We start from the raw sequence: 22,926 nt of genomic DNA, 5'->3' as shown, positions 1-22,926 counted from the left end.
AGAGGGACACTGAAGAGAAGCTTAGATGCTGCTGAGTTACTCAAAGAAGCCTGGGTGCTGACCCATACCCTGGACTGGTAGTTGATGGGAACCATGTGGGTAATGAAACCCTCAGGTAAATTTCTGGGAATCTGAGTATGGAAGAGTTGCTACTGAAGGACAGTGACATGGAGGGTGTTAGAGTAAAGGGATTTCAGGAACAGAGGCAGCCATATAAGAGCAAAAGTGTTTGCGGACACAGAGAGGTTAGGAAGAGCAGCCAAACTTCCTGTTTCCCCCAGGAGGGTGTGAACATCATCCCAGAGGGACGGCCAGCAACCCAAAGAGACCAGAGACCAGATGGGGACACCAAAGTGAGAAGCACTAGCTGGCCAGCAGGGCAAATGCTGAGAATCACTGGCACATAACGCAATGGTGCGTCCTACACTTGAACGAAATTTACCCCAAAGTGCCTAGTTTAATTGTTCTATCATCAGGCAGAAAAGGGGTTCAAGTTCAGTTGTAGAAAATTTAATGAGTTTCTGTTCTTGCACATCTGAGAGTATTCTGGGCTGTGAAGTCAGACAAGCTAGAATGACAAAGTATCCTTCTACTTCTCTTGACATCAAATCAAATTCCAAATCCTATTCATTCTACTTCCAATATAGCTGTCAATTTCACACCACTCTTTTCTTCCCCATTGTTATAATCTCACTGCCTTAGTTTAATCTTCATCATCTCTGTGCTTGAGTATTCTAACAGTGTCCCGAAGCATTCCCGATACATTTCATTTTCCCATCACACATACTCAATCTATCCTGTCACCAGAGTGTTATTTCTAAAAGGCAAAATTAGGTTTGTCGCTCTTCTGCTTCCACGCAATCTACATCCACCCAATACCTTCAGGATAAAGTATAATCACTTTTGTTTGCCAATCAATCTGTCACCAATCCACCTCTGAAAAATTATTTCCACCTTTAGGTCTATGATATACACTAGCTACAACTTGGAATATTGCTCCTAGAATATAACATGATTTCTTTCATGTTTCAATGCTTTTGTCAGTGCTACCACTGACAACAACCTACAATATCATTATCCAATAAAACCAATAAAGGAAGAGGACCCATAAAAGTGTAATAGAGGTCAGCATAGTGTTTTCAATATCTTAAGAAGGTTAATAAAAAATGTAAATTTCTCTATGATAAAAATGCATAGAACCCCTAATTTTTGTTTTGTTTTGTTTTCTGTCATTTTTGGCAACCATGACATCAACCTGGTGTAGAAAACTGCTATATCATTCTGATTAGAAGCTATGACTGGAGATTGTGCATGTCTTTGCCAAATAAAAATTGGGAGATCTAATTAATTGTTACTGATAAAATTTTTTTATTATTATTTAATAAAGAGAAGCTTAGAAGAGAATGATAGACTCCATAGAGTCCACTGGGGAAACATTAATAAAAGTAATCCTTTTGGTGGAAAGATTGGGAACAATGACAGAAGGAAAGAGGGAAGGAGGGAAAGGGAGAAAGTGGAGAGAGAGTGGGGAAGGTAAGGAGGATACTCGTTGATGGCTGTAAAACTTTCAATTCTTACCTCACTTAATCCCCCAATTAAAATAATCCATAGGGTAGATATTTGTATATTTCCCATTGAACAAATGAAGAAACCAAGCAAAGAGAAGTTGAATAGCACATCAAAGTCACTCAGCTAGACAGTGAGCTTGAAGTCAAGATTCTAACTCGGCTCCTATTAACAGGAAGTCTGTACTCTTCCACCTAATATCTGCTGTCTCTCCCTGAATTTATTCTGCCCTAGTTGCTCATCTGGTGTCTGACCTCAAGTGAAGCAGTAAGATGCCTCAACAACTACATCTTTTTTCTATTAACTATTTAAAGGGAGTAAGAATACATGCAAGGTGTGTTTAGGAAGACATGTGACAAGTGATTCGGAGCACAGGCTCTGGAACCACGGGCCTAGATTTGAATCCCAGCTGAACCACTGACTAGTTGTGAAACTTTGGGCACCTTATTTACACTATCTGTGTCAACTTCCTAACCTGTGAAACAAGGATAATGATAATGTCTACCATTGGGTTGTTTTGAGAATAAAATGAAATAATACATGTATACATATCCCAGGCATGGTCTCAAAGCATTTAGCAATAGGCTCATTAGAATGTAGATCTCCTCACTACCTTCCTTCAGCAAGAGTTAAAAAAAATTCCCCAAAGAAACAAAAATTTTAAAACTTTAATTAATTACCAAATTATTAATATTTCTCCCATAGACTCTGTGGAATCTACCATTAAAGCTACGGAAATAATAATAATAAATTATATCAATAATAATTAGATTTCCCAGTTTTTATTTGGCAAACACACATGCAATCTCCAGTCTAGCTTCTAACCAGCAGGATCTAGCGGTTTTCTACAGTGGGTAAAGGCAGTGTAGAAGAAGTTGGGAAATTTGATCTACAAGTATCAGTTAGTGGTGCTAACAGTTAAGACTGCCTTTCTTTTCAAGATTCAGGAACAAAAGTTTAACGGTGGAGACACATTAAGGAAACCCTTCACGCACCACTGCTGTGTTGAGGGAAGGTTCAGCCCTGCTCTAGAGTGTAACAAGCAGCAAGAAGTTTGTCTCTAAGTCAACGCTCTGCTTGGCTAGACCCAAAATGCGTTGAGCTTAGAGAAGCTACTACCACAAGTTTCAGCAAGGAAAAAATGTTATCAGACTGCATTTTTTAAAGTTCTGGAAAAATATTTATGCAGACATAAAATGTTTTTCTTCAAATGAAGTAACAAAAAAGGAATAAATTGGCAGATATTAAGAAACATTATTTCTCAACATTTAATGTTTGCCCACTCTTACCTCCAATTTTACCACTTATATAGTGGTTACACAAACTTCACAGTATCTTGTTTCTCATAAGCATGATACATCTAGGTTTAATAGCAACTATTTCAAAATACCTCATTCTAAAAGACTCTATTCCAACTTTCTACATCATCTTTTACAGTTGTGCTTCCCAAGTTTATCTGACCATAAGCTTCACCTGGGTGCTTATTATTAAAATACAAAACCCTAGACCCTGTCTTAGCTCTTAATATTCTTAATTTTTAGGTCAGAATGAAGCTAGTATTTTAACAAGTATCCTCCATAATACTGATCACTCATTATCATGTAAGAGTTAAAAGGTTACTCACCCCTTCATAAATTTAAAGGTTAACAATGTTAATGATTTGAAATCCTTTTCTAAAAATACTTGAAAAATGTTGGAGGCCTGAAGATGATAACTCACCACTGATGTCCAACTTATCTTAATTTGTCACCAAAATGAATACAACTTCAAGAAACAAGACCATAGGGAACTATAGAAATGCTTTCCACTTTCTCAGCTATCTGGTCTTCCGTTTCTCCTCCCTCCCTCCTTTCCTCTCTTCCTTTCCTCCTTCCTTTAACACTTACCTGAGTTCTTCTCTGACTTCCACTTCCGTGTTCCCTGCTATAATGAACACATCATTCATGTCATCAGTTAGCATGTTGCAAGCATACCCAATGTTGATGGCAGTTTCTGACACAAAACAAAGTCGACTTCAGTTAGAACATCACGTGATAACATAAGTACCCTCTCCATAGACATTTTGAGGCCATTGCTGTATTTCCTTAGAGCTTACAGTCTTCCTTCATGTCAGAGAGAACATGACGATTGATAAAATGCAAGAGACCCAGAGGGAAATTCAAAGACCTGGTCGCCATGATCAAATTCACCAATTGCTAAATCCCTGGAGAGGTAGCAACACCTATGAATCTCCAGGCTTCTCATCTAGTTTTTACCAAAAGTCCCAAATACTGCCTTTGGAGAGTTAAAATACTAAACTTAGCTACTGTGCAACTCTAATATGGTAGGCGAATTGAAAAACATCTCACAAAATGTTCAGTTGAACAGCAAAAATGCTCTTATAAAATTTTTATAGTCTCCCACATGCAACATTACCATTTTCCCGTTAAGTGAATAGACGGCTACTACTAGATAACTGGGAAATTACATGATGTTGGGCATTCCTTCCTCTAATTTTATAAAAATGAAGCCTAGGATAGTTAGGTAACCCTTCCATCTTCAATCAAGTCATTTGATACTAATTCTGTTGAGTTCTAGGCTCTCAGTAATTCTGTGGAGTCATTAGATTTGTCCTAAGTCAAAGAAGACAACTGATAAAAATCTCAGCATATCCTTTGAATAAAGCACAGAAATTCAAGTTAAATAATAGTAAACTTGTCAATATTCATAACTAATTGAACAGCTGTACCTATGGATCAACATCAAACTCTAGGAAATCTCTAGTAACATATCACATAGCTCAACCCTCTATTGTTCATTTTTTGGAATCAGTGGTTTGGGTAAACATATAGAGAATTGATTTATCATATCTGCAAATCTTCCAATGTTCTAAAAATAATAAACAGGTAGATAGAATCTTATAAACAGGTGTGTGCCAGTTAACGAAATATTTTTGGTTTACTAATGACCAAGCATAAAATCACTTTTGCTTTAACATTACTGTGAGAAATAGATCCAAAAGATCCCCTTTTCTTTCTTAAGAAACACAGTATTCTGAACATAGTGACTCTTTCTCTTATGACTTGGTATTTCGTCATGCCTGAAAGTGGGTCAGCACTCATTGTACTGCTGCATGGGCAGACTTGGGATTCAGCCAGGTTGCAGTAGTACAGCTATGGTGGTTCTTAAAATACCAAAATATTTCCATACCAGTTGATAAACTTGCTTTCCTGAGCCTCCCAAAACTTGCCCACCACACTGACCCCTCCTCTAAGACCCCCAAGCCTCCCTACCATCAAGAAATTAAGAGGAGTAGCCCAAAAGGGCCTCCGATGTCCTGCTTCAGTGCTATGCCAGGCTCTGTTCTGATTGGAGGCAGTGCTCATATAAACCAATAGTTAAACATTTTTAATTCCATTGCTGCCTATAGGTGTAACTATTATATTTAAGAAACAATTGAGTTGAAACTCAATAGACCCCAACGTATACTAAAGAAGATATTTTGTTAGTTTGGAATTTGTTTATGTTGTTTTTAAATAGTAAATTCTTATATTAGCTGTCCTTTTTGTATTTCAACTCTTTCCTTTATGGAAGACTGGGAAAAATACCTAACTAATTAAACTTTCTGGTTAATTAAAATTTTACCATGTAAATTATTGCCCTCTTTTCAAAACATCATTATCCATTTTCAAATTACCTTGTTTGTCTCCTGTTAGGACCCAGATCTTAATATTGGCTAGTGACAAACTTGCAACCGTTTCAATAACACCCTCTTGTAACTTATCTTCTACGGCAGTGGCACCTAGAAGCTTCATTGAAAAATACAGAATACCTTATGTTAATGTATGCAAACAACGTCCATAACATCGATGGCTTTCAGTCACAGAGTTCAGAGGTCAAGGACCATGAATTGAAGACAGAAATTATGATGCATTGACATAGCAAGCATTCTATTATGTGCCGAGGTGGGTTGACAAGGATTCAAGAAGAGTTTCTCAAATCAAGCCAACTGATAGGCACACCAATTAATGGCAGAGATCTTGGAAGTTAGCATATACAATCAGAAGCCATTGGGCTTCTAAGGACTTAAGAACTCCCCAGCTACTTCCCCATTTATATCAACACGAAAGAGTCCAAAAAGCGCCCTCATTTCATAGTCAGATTCACAAAAATGTAGAGCCATTCTCCTACATTAATAAATCAGCAGGTGCCATAAACTAAAAAGTGAAGGTTCTTCTGAAATATTTCATCCAAAGATGAACAAGGTGTGTTCTCTATCACTTCACCATAACTGAGCATCCTGGCCTTGGGGAAGAGCAGTTTCTAGAATAGATTATACTCTGGGCAGCACAGATATCATTAGGATCTCATGGGTATAAGATGGTTTAAAGCTATAGCCCCACTCTTAATGACAAGTTTCTTTGCTCTAAAAAATTTGATACTAAAGCAGTGAGGGGGAAAAAATAACATTAAGGACATACCAGAGGTTGACAAAAATAGGGAGTCTGCTATCTTCTACTCTTGGGAAACTTCCAATTGCATAAGCTATCACTAATAGAAATAATTCTCTAGGGCCACACATGGCAAACTCAAAGCCAGCATATAATGCATGATTCCGTGTTTGAAAGAGTAACATCTGGTGTGAGCAACATGATGTAGCCAATAGATTATTCCTATGCTGGATCTCTAAATACATACTATCCCCTGTATAACACAAACCACCAGGCTCTGAAACTCATACCATCAAGTCCCTTTCAATTTCTTCATACAGTACAGCTATCCGTTCATCCCTCTCATCTGTGGCAGCATTTGCATCTTCCAGCATCGTAAGCCACTCTTTAAAGTACTTGTCATCCAGATCTCTGTATGCGATGGCCAAAGTTCGAAGGCCTTCCCCTGCAAATTCCTACCAGAGGAGACATTGACTTAGGAACCATCCCAAAACAACAATCACAGCAAGAGCAACAATAACGGGCATGAAGGTTTGCACTCATTTTGTTCCAAGAGCCATCTTGATCTCCAACTTTTTAATCCCCGTAGAAATGGGAGATAATGTTTGTATTCCGTATGTTATTTTTACGGGGTTAAAACATTCAGGGGAGCTGGTTAGCAATCCACCTAAAAGATAGCTGCAATGCCTGCTGACGTATCCTAGCTGAGAGGTGATCTAGTGATGCCATGATTTAAGATAGCCATTTGAAGCAACATGTATAGCCCTCCCAGCAATGCCAGGGACCCAGCCTGTTCCATGGTCCACGGCCCTTGGCTTCTAGCAGAGAGGAAAAGACGGTTTGAGGAGCCATAGCTCTCAGAGGCAGGAGGCCCTCTGAAGAGATTGTAACATGACATCTCTCCAAAGTCTTGTCGCATTCCTCCTAATAATATAGCTGTGTCTAAAATTAACTCAGTCCTACTTTTGTTTATGCTTGAAAATGTTCACAATAAAAAGTTAAAAGTCAATAATAGATGAATAAATGATGTTAGTCAGGTAACAGAAGTTTAACCATATTAATTAAGGTTATAATAATAACCATTAAGGGAAAAGGGGAAGAAAGGCAGGAAGTTAATATAAGTGTTTGCTTTGGGGAAGTGGAAGCTGACTTTTACTTTTCATTCTAAGTATTCTGTAATTTTTAAAAAGTTTTTGCTATATGAAAGTTTTATTTTAATAATAAAAGTGATTTGAAACTGTCAAAGGCACCATCAAGTCAGGTTAGTTTTAAAATTATTTTTTATAAACTGCTTCCTATGGAGTTAGTATTTAATAATAGGTCAAATTAATGGGAGAATTATGCTTTTCCTTTAGCGCCTGAGTAAACTGATAATCTTAAGTGATACCTCTGGTGCTTTGTCCTTCTAATAGGAAAAAAATAAACAATAAAAATAGGACACTGGTAGTTGCTAAGTCTCACACAGCAGCAACAGCTAGAAACATGTAGATTGCTTTGGGGAAGTGCTAAAAACTTCCCACTTTGCCTACTCCCCCACTGGTCATTTTATGGGCTTCTACACTACAAGCATTTTTATAGCCATTTCTATTCCTTTGGGCATTGTCACTGAGTATATCTTCTTTGTGTGTTTTGGCATATGGAACAGGCATAGGTTTGTGATGGGGCACAAGTCAAACCGCAGCACATCCTAATTGGGTTAACGGAAAGAAAAGTCAGTGCGTACTGCAATGATGTGGTTTACTCCAGAGAGACCATGGGAAAAATTGTCCAAATTTATCTTGTAGGCAGTTGGTAGCACTTTGTATATTGCAATCACATTTTACAAGCCCTGCCTTCCAAGACCACCACTGGGTCCCCTACTGATCTGAAAATCAAGTCACTGTGTTGTAAGGATCTTTTGTCCTCTTAGCTCATATAAACACTTCTTTGACTTGCAACCCCGCTGGGCATCACAGTGCTTTCCTCTCTGTTCTGCACGACAGTGAATCAACTCTAAGACGACATTACAAAAGGAGACAGATGATTTAAGTTATTTAATTACTACATGAAACACAAGTTGAATCCTAAATGAGCATTTAAGCAAGGTCCTTTCCTATCCTTAAACAATTCAAAATCAATGATTAAATATAAATTTAAAACCTCAGAATTTGAAAGCTGAAATGAATAAAGTGAATGAAGCAACGAGTCAAAGTCAAATTGATACTATCTGAAAAAATTTTCTTTTACATAGAAATGTAAGAGTCAAATTAGGCTTTCTATATTTCATACTTTCATATGAAGGGAGAATGTATGAATCCAGAGCCTTCCTGTTTGAGCAATGGCAAAATCAAATACTTATGATTCCAATGTTGTTCTCATAAAAAAATTAAAAATAAATAAATTAAAAATTAAAAAGACCAGGCTGGCCTTCTGGAAGAGATTAAAAGAAAATCAAGAATGCTCTATTGGAAAGACAAAAACAATAGCTATGTTTGTACCCAATGTTACTAAACCATCATTCTTTAAACTTAAAGTCAGCAAAGTTTTTTTGTTTGCTTGTTTGTTTGTTTATTTGTTTGTTTGTTTTTTAAAGATTCAGAGAATGTTTTGTATTAAATATAGGGCTTGACAAAGAACATGAATTCTCAATAATTTTTTAAAGGAGAGAAACCAATGAGGAAATGAGAGTTTTGGCCCATTGCCCTTAAAGTTCATATTGGGTTAAACAGAACCTCAAACAAATATTAAGAGAGACACTTGAGTCTCAGGTTTAAACCAGGTAATGCTCATGTTAATTCATAGATTCTTTTGAGGGGAAAAAAATTGCAAAGACCACTGCTGCTCCTTTCAGAAAGGTTTTGGCAAAAAAAGTATGCATAGTCTCAGAATGTATGCTTTTTGTAAATTCAACCTAGGGAACATTAAGTGTCTCCATGATTTATGACCTGAATAAAAGGACCCTTGGAGGAGAAAATTGGCTACAGAGACTATTTTCCTTTCACTATGTAAACACAGCCCGAAGCTATTCATTGGGGTGATCATAAGAGATTCTGTTGGTGCCAAACACCATGGAATCCAGGTTAAGTGATTCTCCTGCCCCTCTTTCCCGAACAAGTCTAGTCTCCCCAGCGGAGCAGCCCCAAAAGCAGGGGAGTTAGAGAACATTTCCCCAAGTGTTCTGAGCCTTCTCCTGGCTAGAGTTCAGGAGCCTACACTCAGTGGCTACTTCTCAGCTGCTGTGTGTTAATCCACCTGTGGTGAGACCAACCAGCCTCTCAGCAGGGCAGGGAATGGGCTCATGTGCCAGTTTCCAGACATTCACTGGCACAGTTTCCAGTGGACCCATTCTCCACATGTTTTTCATTTGAGAAGTCAGGTCATTTAGCTGATATTTTTAAAATAAGACCTAACCATAGAAAGCGGCCGAAGGGCCATTTTGCTAACCGTAAGACAAAGGCACTTACACTGATGTGGTCTGACGTCAAAGTCAGAAGGGCTTCATTGGCTGGATGAAGTTTTTCAAACAAAATAGTGTCTGCTCCTTTGGAATAAAGCTTTATCTGTCCTTCCGGGTTTCTAACTGAAAAGAAAAGAATTTGGAAAGCAGATTATAATCAATAAAATCTGTTAAAACTAGGCTCTCCTAGACCTCCAGCCAGGCAATGTGGAAATGGGCATACTGTGTTAGCCAGTAGTAAAATATTCAGTGCCTTTGGTTAGAAGGTCACTCATTACCTAAGTCACTTGGCTTTATTCCTGTTTTATTAACTTAGAAATATTTCATCTACTGAAATCCTTTGATTTCCCAAATTCAGAAACAAGTGTTTTTACTCTGACATGTATGACCTTCCTATTTTACTTGCTTAATATTTCTGAAGGGCTAATACATTTAAATTAAGCCTGTATTGAGCAGAACTGAGACCTTTGTTTGCCGTCTCCCGACATGAAATTCAAGACCTACTGTAGGAATCAACTATCAGTGTTATGCCAAGTGATCTCCATATGGAATTCTAGCCATTCAAAGCCATGGTTTATGCATTAGTTCTCAAACCTTGCATATATATATATATATATATATATATATATATATATATATATATATATATATATTTGGGTTTTTTTACCCCCTTCACTCGTTGGAAAAGCCCTTTCATTCTTGTGGTTCATTCTTGGGTCACTGTAAACATGACCATGTGAGGCTGTAACATGTAAGGCTGTAAACATGCCTCACAGGGAATTTTCAAAACTAAAGTTTCTACCTTCTTCCCACTGGAAGACTGTATTAGTAGGGCTGTGTTTTTAACCTGCTCTCCAGGTTTGGGAATGGCAGCCCTGACTAGGCTCCCCTCAGCTCCAGTCCAAGCCTTCCCCTGGGTGTCCCACATATTTGTCAGACAAATCTTTCTTTATACCACAGAATATCTGGACTACCTTTCTAGGCTTGGTTTTAGAGCTTGGCACATACTAGGCATTTAATTATTTGTTTAACGAATACATGAATGAAGGAATGACATGCAGAGTATTTCTTTCCAGGAACAGCCTACAACTTAAGACACCCGGGTCACAGCTTCAATGGTCTGAACCCTGTGACCCTCACAAGCTTAATCAAATCATAGATTATTACATGCTTTCCACTCAATTATAGCTTTTCTCTAAAAATAGAATGCCTCAAAACAGAGGAACATAAATATTGACTACCATGAATTTAATAGGATACAAAATTTAGAGCTTGATTTAAAGACTATAAACACCACAGTACAATAAATTACTTACCCCTTCTAATCTTTAATGGCCCTTAGTCAGCACTTAATCTGTTCTAGTTTTGTCCTGGCTTGAAAACACCTAATGCAACCTGGAAACCTTTTTGTACTGAGACTTGTCTAGGGTTCATCATCTCTTCTAAGACCCTTGGTCAGCTTCCCTAGTTGCCAGAACTCATGTAATTTTTCTTATACTCGGCTCTAATTGCCCATATTGGGGGAAAGGAGAGAAAAAAACATGCAATTTATCTAATGGTTCAAGCGGGAAGAAAACATTTAATCCTAGAAAAAGTTTTCTCTTGCTTTTCTTTTAAAACAATCCGATTTAATAATTCCCCCCATATTGTCTCCCTTCCATCACCAGAGCTATAAAGACAAAGTATGTATATCCTAATTTGCCAGTAGGACTTCTCTATGACTGTTTTTCATAGTCCAGGCTAGGATATCAGTTCTCAAACTTTCTGGTCTCAGAATCCCTCTATAGTCTTCTATAAGAGCATAAGAGGTCTTTTTAATGTGGGTTATACCTATCAATATTTACCAAATTAGAAATTAAACCTGAGAAATTTTTTTATATCAATAGTCTTATGACACTAATTATAATACCATTATAACAATAATTAGAATAATAACAACCCTATTATATATTAACATAAATAGCATTTCTATGAAAAATAATTGTATTTTCCAGAACAAAAAAAATTTAGTATGGGAAGTGGTATTGTTTCTCATGATTACAGATCTTTTTAATGTCTGGATTAATAGAAGACAGTTGGATTTTCATAGCTGCTTCTGCATCCAATCTGTTGTGATATCACGTTATATGGTTTTTGTAAAACTCCACAGTATACTCATGAGAAAAAAAATGAAAAAGACAAATCACATTAGTATTATTATGAAAATATTTTTTGTCCTTATGCATCCTCTGAAAAACTTTCAAGGTTTCCTAGGGTTCCCTGGACCACACATTGAGAACCACTGGTCTAGGGAAAACACAAACTATGGTTTGTGTACATTCCTTACCATCTCTTTATCTCAGTTTCTACACGTGAAAAGGAGATAGTTTTTAAAAATCTAACTTCTAAGGCCCTTTTTAGCTTATAATTTTCTGATTCAATAAAGGTTTTCCTTCTCTGATGCTTTCTCTTAACCCAGCATTAGTCCCTTTACACTTTATCTTCCTCTAATAACTAGCTACTCTTCCTATGTCCCCAGTCTCAACATAAAGCTTTACCATTCACTCAGTCTCCTAAATAAAATATCAGGTCAACATTCAAAGCGCCTTCCCCTTCACTATCCATACATCCCATAGAAGTCATGAATTTCTCTCTGCCATTTTCTCTCTTGCCTAGATTACCGCATTAGCCTAAATGACTTTATCCATTCCAGTCCTGCTTCCTTCAAGACTCTTCTTTAATACAGCCAGAATCATCTTCACACCACTGCTTAGAATCCTGCAATAGCTTCCCTCTAAAATTAGATTGGATCTGGACTCTTTAACAGGGCAGAAACAGGGATCATCAAGATTTGCCCTTTTCCTGCCTATTTCCTACCCTGCTGTACCATCTTCTCCTGGATGCAACCACATGGAACATTTTTCAATTCTACATTCTCCTTTAGTTTTAAGTCCCTGGAACATGGTAGGCATTTAATAAATACTTATTAAATGCAGTTGAATTATAATTATGCAAAATTCATTAAAAGCAGCAGCTATGCCTTTGTAACACAAAGGAAAGGAAAAGGTCAGAAATGGTTTCCAGGTTTATGCTGTAATAGTGGATACAATAGCAACACTGAAAGATGATGAAATATTCTATTTTGTCATATCTCAGCTGGGTGGCTGTTCATACATTCACACAGAGAAATACTTGCCATATGGCAGTTTGATTTGTACTTTGACAATCTAAAAAATTTAGAGTTTAGCAATCCTTATCTAAAGATCTTATAAGAGCTTTTCAAGAAGCTATTGTAATTAATTCTTCTTGCCTCTGTTAATTAGTATCTTTGAATTTTATCTTTTCACTTATGTAATCAGTAGATTGGTCCTTCAAAACTATAAGTTGAGATTTATATGTTTATAAATATAGTAGATTCTATACACTCTGACATAGTTCTTTATGGAAATCTACTTAGATACTTCCGAATTAAATCAGGGTTCTTGCCCCAGTATTGAAACTATCGATTTATGATTCAATGAATTATAGCCAAAAAGGGCAGGGAGGGGAGGAGAAGAAGAAAAAAGAGGAGGAGGAGGAGGAACAGGAGAAGGAGGACGATGAGGGCGAGGAGGAGAAGGAGGAGGAAGAGGATGAGGAGGAAATATCTGAGACTTTACATCAGGGTGTTGTCCCCACAGACCAAGCCATGTGACAATCATGAGACTAGCATTGCTTTTTGCCTTGTTATCAAACAGACTTTTCTACTCTCATGCAGTCACTCTTTCAAATTGCTCCAGACTAAAAACCAAACAATCAAAATAAAGCCCACAAGCCTCCATGTATTTTGTGGTAGAACATTACCTTTCTTCATATGGGATCTATTAAGACAAATATCTGATGTTTGTGGTTAGACTGTGATTTCTCCACAGCCGTAATGGTGACTGATGCTGGGGAAAAGCCAAAAGTTTCCTTGTGTAGCAATCTTAGGTTTTTGTCAACACCCTCAGAGCCAGTTCTGACCAACCCAACATCAATAACACCTCCCCTGAAGCTGTAAAGAGAAGAGAGCTCCTGCTGATACAATATTAGATCAACACTTAGAGCAGCATATGTGCTCATCAGCAACATTGATGATGACTGCCTATAGCCTAATGTCAAAAAAAATAAAAATTAACATCTTAAGATGATGTTTAGTTTTTACCTGCTGAGAGTAATCTCCCAGGGCTAGTTTCCAGTAGCTAAAGACCAAAATTCCTACAATTACATATACACACATTTTCCACAGAAAATTGATTTAATATGATGATCAGGATAGTCTTAAGTTACAAAATTTGGGGTTAAATTTTATTTAACATTTATAGAAAACTGATTGTGTGCCAAGCTCTGTGCTTGTTCCTGGGCAGTTTATGAAGACTAAGACATAGCACCTGCCTTCAGGTAACACACACTCTAATAAGTGGGGAAGTTTTGAGTATCCTGGGACTGGTATCACATTTGTATTATGAACAAGGGGCCCTGGGAAACAAAGGAGAAAGCAGTTGTTTGAGAGAAGGAAAAGAATTGAGAACAGATGACAATTGAAGTGGACATTACCAAATGAATAAGAGTTCCCAAGAAAAGAAGTGGGGAAAAGAAGAACTCCAGATAGGGAAAATAGTACATGCAAAGGGCGTGCAAGTGCACAATGCATGCTGGGAATGACAAGGTCTAGTGAGGCTGGAGCACAATGTTTGGGGAAGTGAAAGTAACTTAGGTTGAGGTCAGATTGCAAATGGTTTTGAATGTCATGCAAAGGAATTTATGCTTTAAATTCCAGGAAGCCACCAAGGTTTATTCAGTAGGTGATATCAAAATCAGCCCAATGTTTTAGAAAGAATACCCTTGTGTCAGCACATAGGATGATTTTAAGGGGGAAGAGTTTTAAAGATATTGTAATCATACAAGCAAACAACAATAAGAACCTTAACTAAAGCAGTGGTTACTGGGAATTAAGAGAAAAGAAGGTTTTTAAAATTAAAAGGGATTTTGAGGCTATTTCTAGAAAGATTACTCTGATACCCTGGGAGGAAAGACTTAGAAACAGGATGACTACTGAGGATTCTATATATAAAGCAAGAGATGCTGAGGCCTAAGTAAAGAGAGTAGCAGAGAAGGAGACAGGTTTAAGAAATGCTCCAAACAGCTCTGGGTAATGTAATGAATAGTAAAGTGATGACCTATTAGTCCAGGAAAGTGGTTCCCAACGGAACGCACGAGCGTCAGTATCGTCTGAGAGCTTATCAGACATATAAGTTTTTAGGCCTGCCCCAGACCTACTGAATCAGAAACTTTGGGACTGGGGCCCAGCATTCTGTGTTTTAATAAGCCTTCCTGTGGTTCTGATGGGAGCTAAATTTTGAGAACCGCTAGCTTAGGGTCATAAAGGAGGTGGAGGGGTCAAAAGCTAGTGAGCTACAATAGAGAGTAAGAGGTCAGACTTTAGAGTAAGAGAAACCTGCTGTTTATCTTACCAGCTGTGTGACAAGTCAGGTAACAGCTGTGTGACCATCTTTGGCAGGTTATTTAAAATCTTTGAGCTTTAATTTCCTCCACTCCTAAATGGGGTAATATAGTATTGCAAGAATTTAATAAAATAATTCATTGTAAAGTGTTCAGTTCACTGGCAAACATACCGTAAAAAGTGACTGTCAACAATTTTAATAAGGGCTGTAGAAAAAGCAGTAGCTGTGAAAGAAAGTCTCACATTAGACATGTAAAATTTGAGGTAACCATAGTACAACCCAATGGCAGAATCCAGGAGAAGGCTGAAAATATGGTGTAAACTTCAGAGAGAGATTGAAGCTGAAGAACTATATAGGAAGGACACAGATATAGGCAATAGTGACCACCATGTGAATGGTCAAGATTATCCAAGCGGAGCTCAGGAAGTAAGAAAAGAAAAGGATACCAACACTGAAAGTCGGATGGAGAGTGGTCAGCAAAGGAGCTTGAGAAAGAAAAGACAGGACAAGAGGAGAACCAGGATCTAGTGAGGTCCCAGGGGCCAAAAGAAGAGAGTGAAGAGAAGGTCAACAGTCTCAATATAACTAAGTTAAAAAAGATAGGTAGGTAGGTAGGTAGGTAGGTAGGTAGGTAGGTAGGTAGGTATACGGACGGATGCACAGACAGACAGACAGACAGACAGATAGGGAAGGCCACTGCATGGGAGAGTCATGAGGTGTGACTGGAAACTTCCGAGAAAGCATGCCTCTTGAGTAGTAGAAGCAGAAGCCTCACCCTAATAGGCTGAAAAGAGAAATAAAAGTGAGGAGCAAAAACTGACCATGAGAAATTACGCTGCATTGGAAAGAAGGCAAATAGGATCATAAAATCAGTGGAAGTTAGGACATGAACATTATCTTTACAGAAACAAGACAATAATAGAATGGTGGGCTGAAGGAAGAAGCCAGTGATAAAGAAGAAACAAAGACACAAGCAAATTGGAAGGGAGCAAGCAAGGAAGGAAAAGGAATGGGGAATGGGACCAGGTAGAACCTTTAGCTTTGAAAAGGAACAAGAGCAATTTTTCTCTGAGGCAGGAAAAGAACGAGTAAAGTAATAGCTCGGGGATGAAGGAGCAGGATGAGGAAAAGTGTAAGTTGATGGTGCACATCTCTGAAGGCCTCCATTTTTTTTTTAAAGAGAAATAGGAGATGAATTTAGCTTCCAAGAGTGAAGGAGATCATGGCAGGGGTGAGCACTTGAGGAAAGGGCAAAGGTTTAGAACATCTGTTATAAGGACTGGAAACAGGAGCAAAGTAAGAATGAGAGGGACATTGAAGCCGCACTGAGGGTTAGCACAGAGTTGAAAAAGCATGCGTTTGTTGTGATGCCACACACAATATTAAGTGGTCATCTCCAGCAACGCAGGTAAACAGAGTAAATGAATGATAGTGAGGAGGCTGCTGATGATAGTCCCAAAACAATGTGGACAACAACTCTTAGCATGTGCCAAGTAATTCAGGAACGCTTTCTGAGCCAGTGTTGTATAGTGATGAAGTGCATGGGCTTTGCAGTCAGACTTCCTAGATTTGAATCCCAGCTATTCCACTTCAAGCTCTGTGACCTTGGGAAAGTTACTCAACCTCTCATGTCTCAGTTTCATGATCTTTAAAATGGTCATGAGTACATAGTACTTACCTTATACGGTTGTCATGACAATTACATCAGTTAATTCATGCAGAGCATTTAGAACAGTGCTAGATACATAATATGTACTTGTTAAATGTTTGTTATACTTATTATTACAGTGTTGAGGCTAAGCTTAGGATGGCAGTTCATAAAGTTACAAAAATATCACAGCACATAACCAAGAGTGAAGTCATCCTTGAGAAGCATCAACATAACCATAGCATTATCAAAGGTCACAAATAATCTCACTACCAACCATACCTATAACAGACATCCTTTTTCTGATATTATTAAAATCCAAAAAAGCAAGCAATTGATAAGTAACCAATGTTCCCAATTCTTCTATTGTTATTGTCTCTGGGGTCCGAGACTTAAAAACGAATCCAAAATGTCTTGCAGCGGTCACTAAAGCCCCTTCATCAGGTGACTGAACTTGGTAAATCAGCTGTCCTAAAAGGAAAAGAAACAAGTGGATTAAACGACAACCATAAAAGTGTATTTTCAGTGACTAAAGATGTGCCATGAAAGTTTCACAAACTAAAACACTTAATATATATTAACTCACATATCCTCACATGGCAAATCTTTGAGATAGGGATTATTAAAATTATTATTATATTTTTATTTTTTACTGGTGAAACCTGTGACTGAAGAGGTTATGATTTTTGCAAGATCACACAGCCAAAGAGTGATGGAGAAGATAGTTCAAATTCAACTTCAGCCTTCCATTAAAGACCTTTTTATGAGGGTATATAAGAAATCTCCTGAAATGTAAGGAATCAAACCAGGATGCTAATCCTTGGCACCTGATATTGTATGTGTATTGGGGGCAAGGGGAAGGAGTAAGAGGGTAAAGTAGAGAAAAAGAATGAAGTCAGAAAAAGAAAACCAAAAAAATACACTTTAAAAAATAGCATGTATAAAGTAAGCCCTTCCATGTAAAATTAGTATATTATTTTTACATGTAAAAATAAATTAGAAAGAATAGGCAAATCTAGGTGCATATTTACTGATTCATAGTGATATCAAGATAAATTATACAAAAAAGATAAGTTGCGTATTAATGTATAGATTATGACCCCTTTTCATTAAAAACAAATAAATCACCTTCATGTCTGCATATATTCACACACACAAACACACACATGAGCAAGTAGAAAGGGTGAAATGATGCACACCAAATGTTACCATTGGTTACCCCTATAGAGGTGGGATTAGAAGGAGTTCAAGGAAAAAATTATTAGTTGTAGCTTTATAAATCCTTGTACTGTATGGTTTCATTTGATACAATGGTATAAATTCGTTTTTGAAAATCAAAAAAAGGAAAAAAGTAATTACTTGATTTATATATGAAATGATATAACTTTCACTTCTGGCAAGATGTTGAACTAGGTGCCAGAACCAACCTCCACTGCTACAAACAACTACAGATTCTGTATAACATTTTAATATTTTTAATATATTCATGAACTGGCAAGAAAGCAAGAACTGTTCGGGTCAAAGACTGAGAAGATGAATATAGGTGGAATAAAGGAAGGATTACAGGCAACTTTTGACTTGAGGACATTTTCTAAACCAGGAGAATCAGGAATTGGGTAAGAGAAGACATAGCCCAGGATAAGAAGTCTAATGGAAGACCACTTCTTAAAACTGCCCCCCAAAAGGCTACTCTTTTAGAGTAAGGATAAATTGGAAATCAGTGCCACCTTTAAGAGTACCTGTAAGGAAAATCACCTATCTATAAGTGAGAGGGAAAAAAAAGTCTTTGCTAAAAATTTATGCCCAGACTGGCTTTCATGTACATTTACATCCTAAATTCACAATATTGGGGTAACCTGAAAAAAAAAAAAACCTGAAAATTTAGTTTATTAATAATATGTTCCTGTAGTAAAACACTGACTGAAGCAAATGCATATCCTTTTCGGAGGAATCAGCCTTCACTTCAGGACCCAAAGAATTTCTATAAATAAGTTCCAAGTAAAATGGTCATTTCACAGAGAAAAATTATTAAAGTCACAATAAACAAGACACAATGGAAACTAATAGAAAGAACAAGAGAATAAGATCTGCCAAAACTTTAAATACTGAAATTATCAGAAATAGCACATACAAATATTTCATAGATAACAAGAAATAAAAGAGACACATGAGATTAAACAGATTTGAAAAAGAATTAAAGACCTTTTAGAAATTAAAAACCGAAAACTGCAGATTAGATAAAACTAGAGAATTAGTGTTATGGAAAAAAAAATAAAGAAAATTCCAAAACATATCCCAAAGAGACAAAGAAATGGAAAAACCAGAAATTTGTTAAAAGAATAGAGAATAGAGTGCAAATATCTAACAATGATGATATGAGAGGAAAAATGAGCTAAAGGCAATGCTAAAGAATTACTTGGCTGAGGAAACTCCAGAATGATAAAAGATCACATTCTATAGATTCAAGAATCACAATGAATCCCAAACTACATAAATTTTTAAAATTCTACAGCTGTACTAAGAACAGGAAAAAAAAGAAATCTTAAAAGTAGCCAGGGAGAAAAGATTGATTACTTTCAAGCTACAATTAGACTGACAGCTAACTATACAGTAATAAAAATAGCAGCCAGAATATAGTGGAGTATCTTCAATGTGTTGAAAGAAAACTGACACCTTACTACACACAGCAAAACATAATTCAAGAATAAGGATGAAATAAAGATGTTTTCAAAGAAAGTTTTTGAGTGTCTACTACCAGTAGGCTCTCCCTAAAGGAAATTCTAAAGAATGCACTTTAGGTCAACAGAAGATCAGAGATGGGACAACCATTGATGAGCATAGAAATTAGTAAGGGTATGGACAAATCTAAGCAAACATTGACTATAAAAACAATAAAATAACATCTTGTGGTATTAGAAAAGTAAATGCATAAGAAGAGTACTATGAGTTCATCAGTCAGGCAGGATGAATTAGTATTAAAGGGTTTTAAGTCCTTGCTTTGTTCAAAAGATGGCTTAGGCTTTGATAAATTAATTTTTCTAAAAATTCTAGGCTAACCACTAAAAGAATACAAATAAGGATATGTTATTTCCAAAGTGGCAGAAGTAAAAATGGACTAAATCCATAAGAAGACAATAAAAGAAGAGATTAAAAGACAAAATATGGAGTAAATATAAATTAAATACTTAAAATCTAAACATATCAATATCAATAAAGGTAAATGGACTAAATGTTCCATTTAACCTTTAGTTTTGTCAAACTAGACATTCTTTTTAAATGGCAGAGATACTGCTTCCTATTAAATTAATCTTAGTCTGAAAGAAACAAAAAAAAATTGTCACTTGCAAGAGATGTGCCTAAAACATAAAGAAAAAAAACATATTGGAAGTAAAGAATGGGAAAAGCTAAACAATGCAAATATTAACAAAAGGAAAACATCTATAACTATATTAATATCAAACAAAATAAACTTTAAGGTAAAAATATTTCTACACATAAAGAGGATTAATATACATTGATAGAAGTTTTAATTTAAATAACATGTAAGTCTAAGCTAATATCTAAATAACATGACCTTAAAACATATAAAGCAAACATTGACAAAACCACAAATAGAGATAGACTAATGCACCACTATAGTTGATGATTTTAACATATTCTCATTAACTGAGAAATCAAATAGCCAAAATAATCCACTGAGAGATAAAAGATTGAACAATACAATCAACAAATATTATCTGATGGATATATTTAGAATCCAGTACCCAATAACTGTAGAATGCACATTCATCTCAAGCACACATGAAACATTTATAGAAACTGAATACATACCAGGTCATAAAGTGAGCCTCAACAAATTTTAAAGGATTGCTATAATAAGGTGATAAGAAAAAAAATCCTAAATCTTTTATCTCTTTAATTAACATCCACTAAAACAGGAAAAAATAATCCTGCTGAAGCACTTGTACTTTCCATTTTCTTATTTCTGAAATTTCATTCTGGTAAAGGTAATGAGAATATCAACTTCCCCAAATGTCTTCTCCATGAAACAAATAGGACACACTTAAAATAAAAGCAACACCAGCAACTATAAATTATACAACTATTGCAGTTTTAAGTTTGTTAGATTTATGTTCTGTTCTTTTGCATAACTAACATTTGTATAAGAAAACTTTATGTTTTTCAAAGTACTTTAACACACATGGATTTAAGCTATCTATCCTATAAATAAAGCTTTAAATGAAAAGCAAATATCATTTCCCCTTACTCAGTGATGTAATTCTTCACTTAGAATTTGATATTTCAAAGCAAGAGACAGAAATAATTGAGTGGATACATACATTTATCTCTCTGCACTTCAAAATACCTTTATATGTCAGAAGAGATATTAGCCAATATCCACTAGAATGGGTAAAATTTAAGAGTGACTATACTAAATGTTGGTAAGAAGATGAAGGAACTGGAACTCTCACACAGGGATGGTAAGAACCATTTTTGGAAATTGTTGGGCAATTTCTTATAAAATTAAGCGTACCTATACTATGACCTGGTAATTTCCATTCTTAAGTATTTACCCAAAACAAATTTGTTAAATAGTTTTTAAAAGACATAAAAATGTTTATGGCAGTTTTATTCACAATAACCCAAAGCTGGAAACAACCCAAATGTGCATGAACGTGGGGGGAAAAAAAAAACACCGTGTTATATTCAAACAAGGAATATTATTCAGCCATAAAAAATGAATTATTAAAAAAAAGAATGAACTATTATTGATTGATACAACAACGTGGATGAATGAAAAAAACAGACACAAAAGAATACATGTTGTATAATTCCATTTATATGAATTATAAGAACAGGCAAAACTCTTCTTTGATGATAGAAATCAGAGCAGTGGTTTGTTAAGCAGGAGTTGGTGGTGTGGACTGGAAGGGAACACAGTAATCTTTCTGGAGTGATGCAAAAGATTTATACTTTGATTGGGATGGTGGTTACACAGGTGTATATAATTGTCTAAACTCATCAAACCATATACTTAAGATCTGTGTGCTTTACTGCATTAATTTTATCACATTATGAAAAAATTTTAAATGTTACTTACATTAAACATACCAACACTATGGTGTGGTAATATCCATTCTTAAGTATTTGTGGAAATCACAACTGCAGCACCCAGCTCAAATAACCAGAGAAACTACACCACGGGGCCCCACAGGACACTTACTGCATAAGGCCACTCTACTAAGGCCAGGAGACATAGCAGCCCTACCTAATACATAGAAACAAACACAAGTAGGCAGCCAAAATGGGAAGACAAGGAAACATGTCCCAAATGAAATAACAGAACAAAGCTACAGAAAAAGAACTAAACAAATGGAGACGAGTAATTGACCAGATACAGAGTTCAAAACACTGGTTATAAGGATGCTCAATAATCTCAGGGAGAACTTCAACAAAGAGATAGGAAACATAAAAATGGAGACAGAAAACAAAGAAGAACCAGTCAGAAATAAAGAATACAATAAGTGAAATGAAGAATACATTAGAGGGACTCAATAGTAGATTAAATGAAGCAGAGGTCGAATCAGTGATTTAGAAGTTAAGGTAGCAGGAAACACCCAATCAGAACAGCAAAAAGGAAAAATAATCCAAAAAAATGAGGATAGTTTAAGGGGCCTCTGGAATAACATTAACTGTACCAACATTCACATCATAGGGGTACCAGAAGGAGAAGAGGAAAAGAGAGAGAAATAACTGAAAACCTATTTGAAGAAATAATGATGGAAAACTTTCCTAACCTGGTGAAGGAAATACACATATAAGCCCACAAAGTACAGAGAGGCCCAGACGGACAAAATGAGAGCTGAGTGGAAAACACTCAATATATAAATAAATACAAAGAAAAGCTAGAGATAGGTAAGCCTCTTATGCAATGCTGTATTTTTAATTAAAAAATTCTTCTAATTCCAAACATTTTAAATAAAAATATCAGTTCAGATTTAGAAAACAAGGTTTACTCTCTGCTCAGACACACTTACCTGCACTATTTTCCTCTGACATTACAGTATGGCACAGAGCTAGTAACCTAAGGAATTCATGCACTTTGGGATCACCCAATTTAATGGATTCCATCAGATGATGGTCAAAGAACTGAAATGTTCTGTCTACTTGGAGGTTGACTGAGAAATCCACAGGCTCTTTTTTCTGTAGGAGAAAACAGCAACAATGAGAACTATAGGCCTCATTTCAACAATAATCTTTTAAAATTCAAAAATATTTCCTCTAAGCATTTTTAGTACCTGTATGATTTTTAAGCCTCAAACGTCTGGCATTAATATGGCTTTCTGTTTCATTACTGTTAAAAATTATCTTCTCATTTCAGAG

At 36.2% G+C, this 22,926-nt stretch overlaps 1 protein-coding gene across 7 annotated transcripts in view; it reads right to left on the bottom strand.

Annotated features, from left to right (window-relative positions):
- The window catches only part of ATP8B4 (ATPase phospholipid transporting 8B4 (putative)), a 197,608-nt gene that overhangs the window by 41,145 nt on the left and 133,537 nt on the right, over window positions 1-22,926 (bottom strand). For all 7 annotated transcript variants that reach the window (XM_074327762.1, XM_074327761.1, XM_074327760.1 and 4 more), the window contains 6 exons: window positions 22,581-22,746; window positions 16,825-17,013; window positions 9,440-9,555; window positions 6,287-6,451; window positions 5,243-5,354; window positions 3,453-3,558 (listed from right to left, as the gene is read on the bottom strand). In XM_074327762.1, coding sequence (XP_074183863.1) covers window positions 3,453-3,558; window positions 5,243-5,354; window positions 6,287-6,451; window positions 9,440-9,555; window positions 16,825-17,013; window positions 22,581-22,746 — 854 coding nt within the window. The remainder of the gene's footprint in view (window positions 1-3,452; window positions 3,559-5,242; window positions 5,355-6,286; window positions 6,452-9,439; window positions 9,556-16,824; window positions 17,014-22,580; window positions 22,747-22,926) is intronic.

This window comes from Rhinolophus sinicus, linkage group LG03 (assembly GCF_036562045.2).
Source record: "Rhinolophus sinicus isolate RSC01 linkage group LG03, ASM3656204v1, whole genome shotgun sequence".
In the NCBI taxonomy this organism is placed as follows: Eukaryota; Metazoa; Chordata; class Mammalia; order Chiroptera; family Rhinolophidae; genus Rhinolophus; species Rhinolophus sinicus.
The sequence above is the reverse complement of the archived record's forward strand: the minus strand, read 5'-3'. Positions and strand labels throughout refer to the sequence as shown.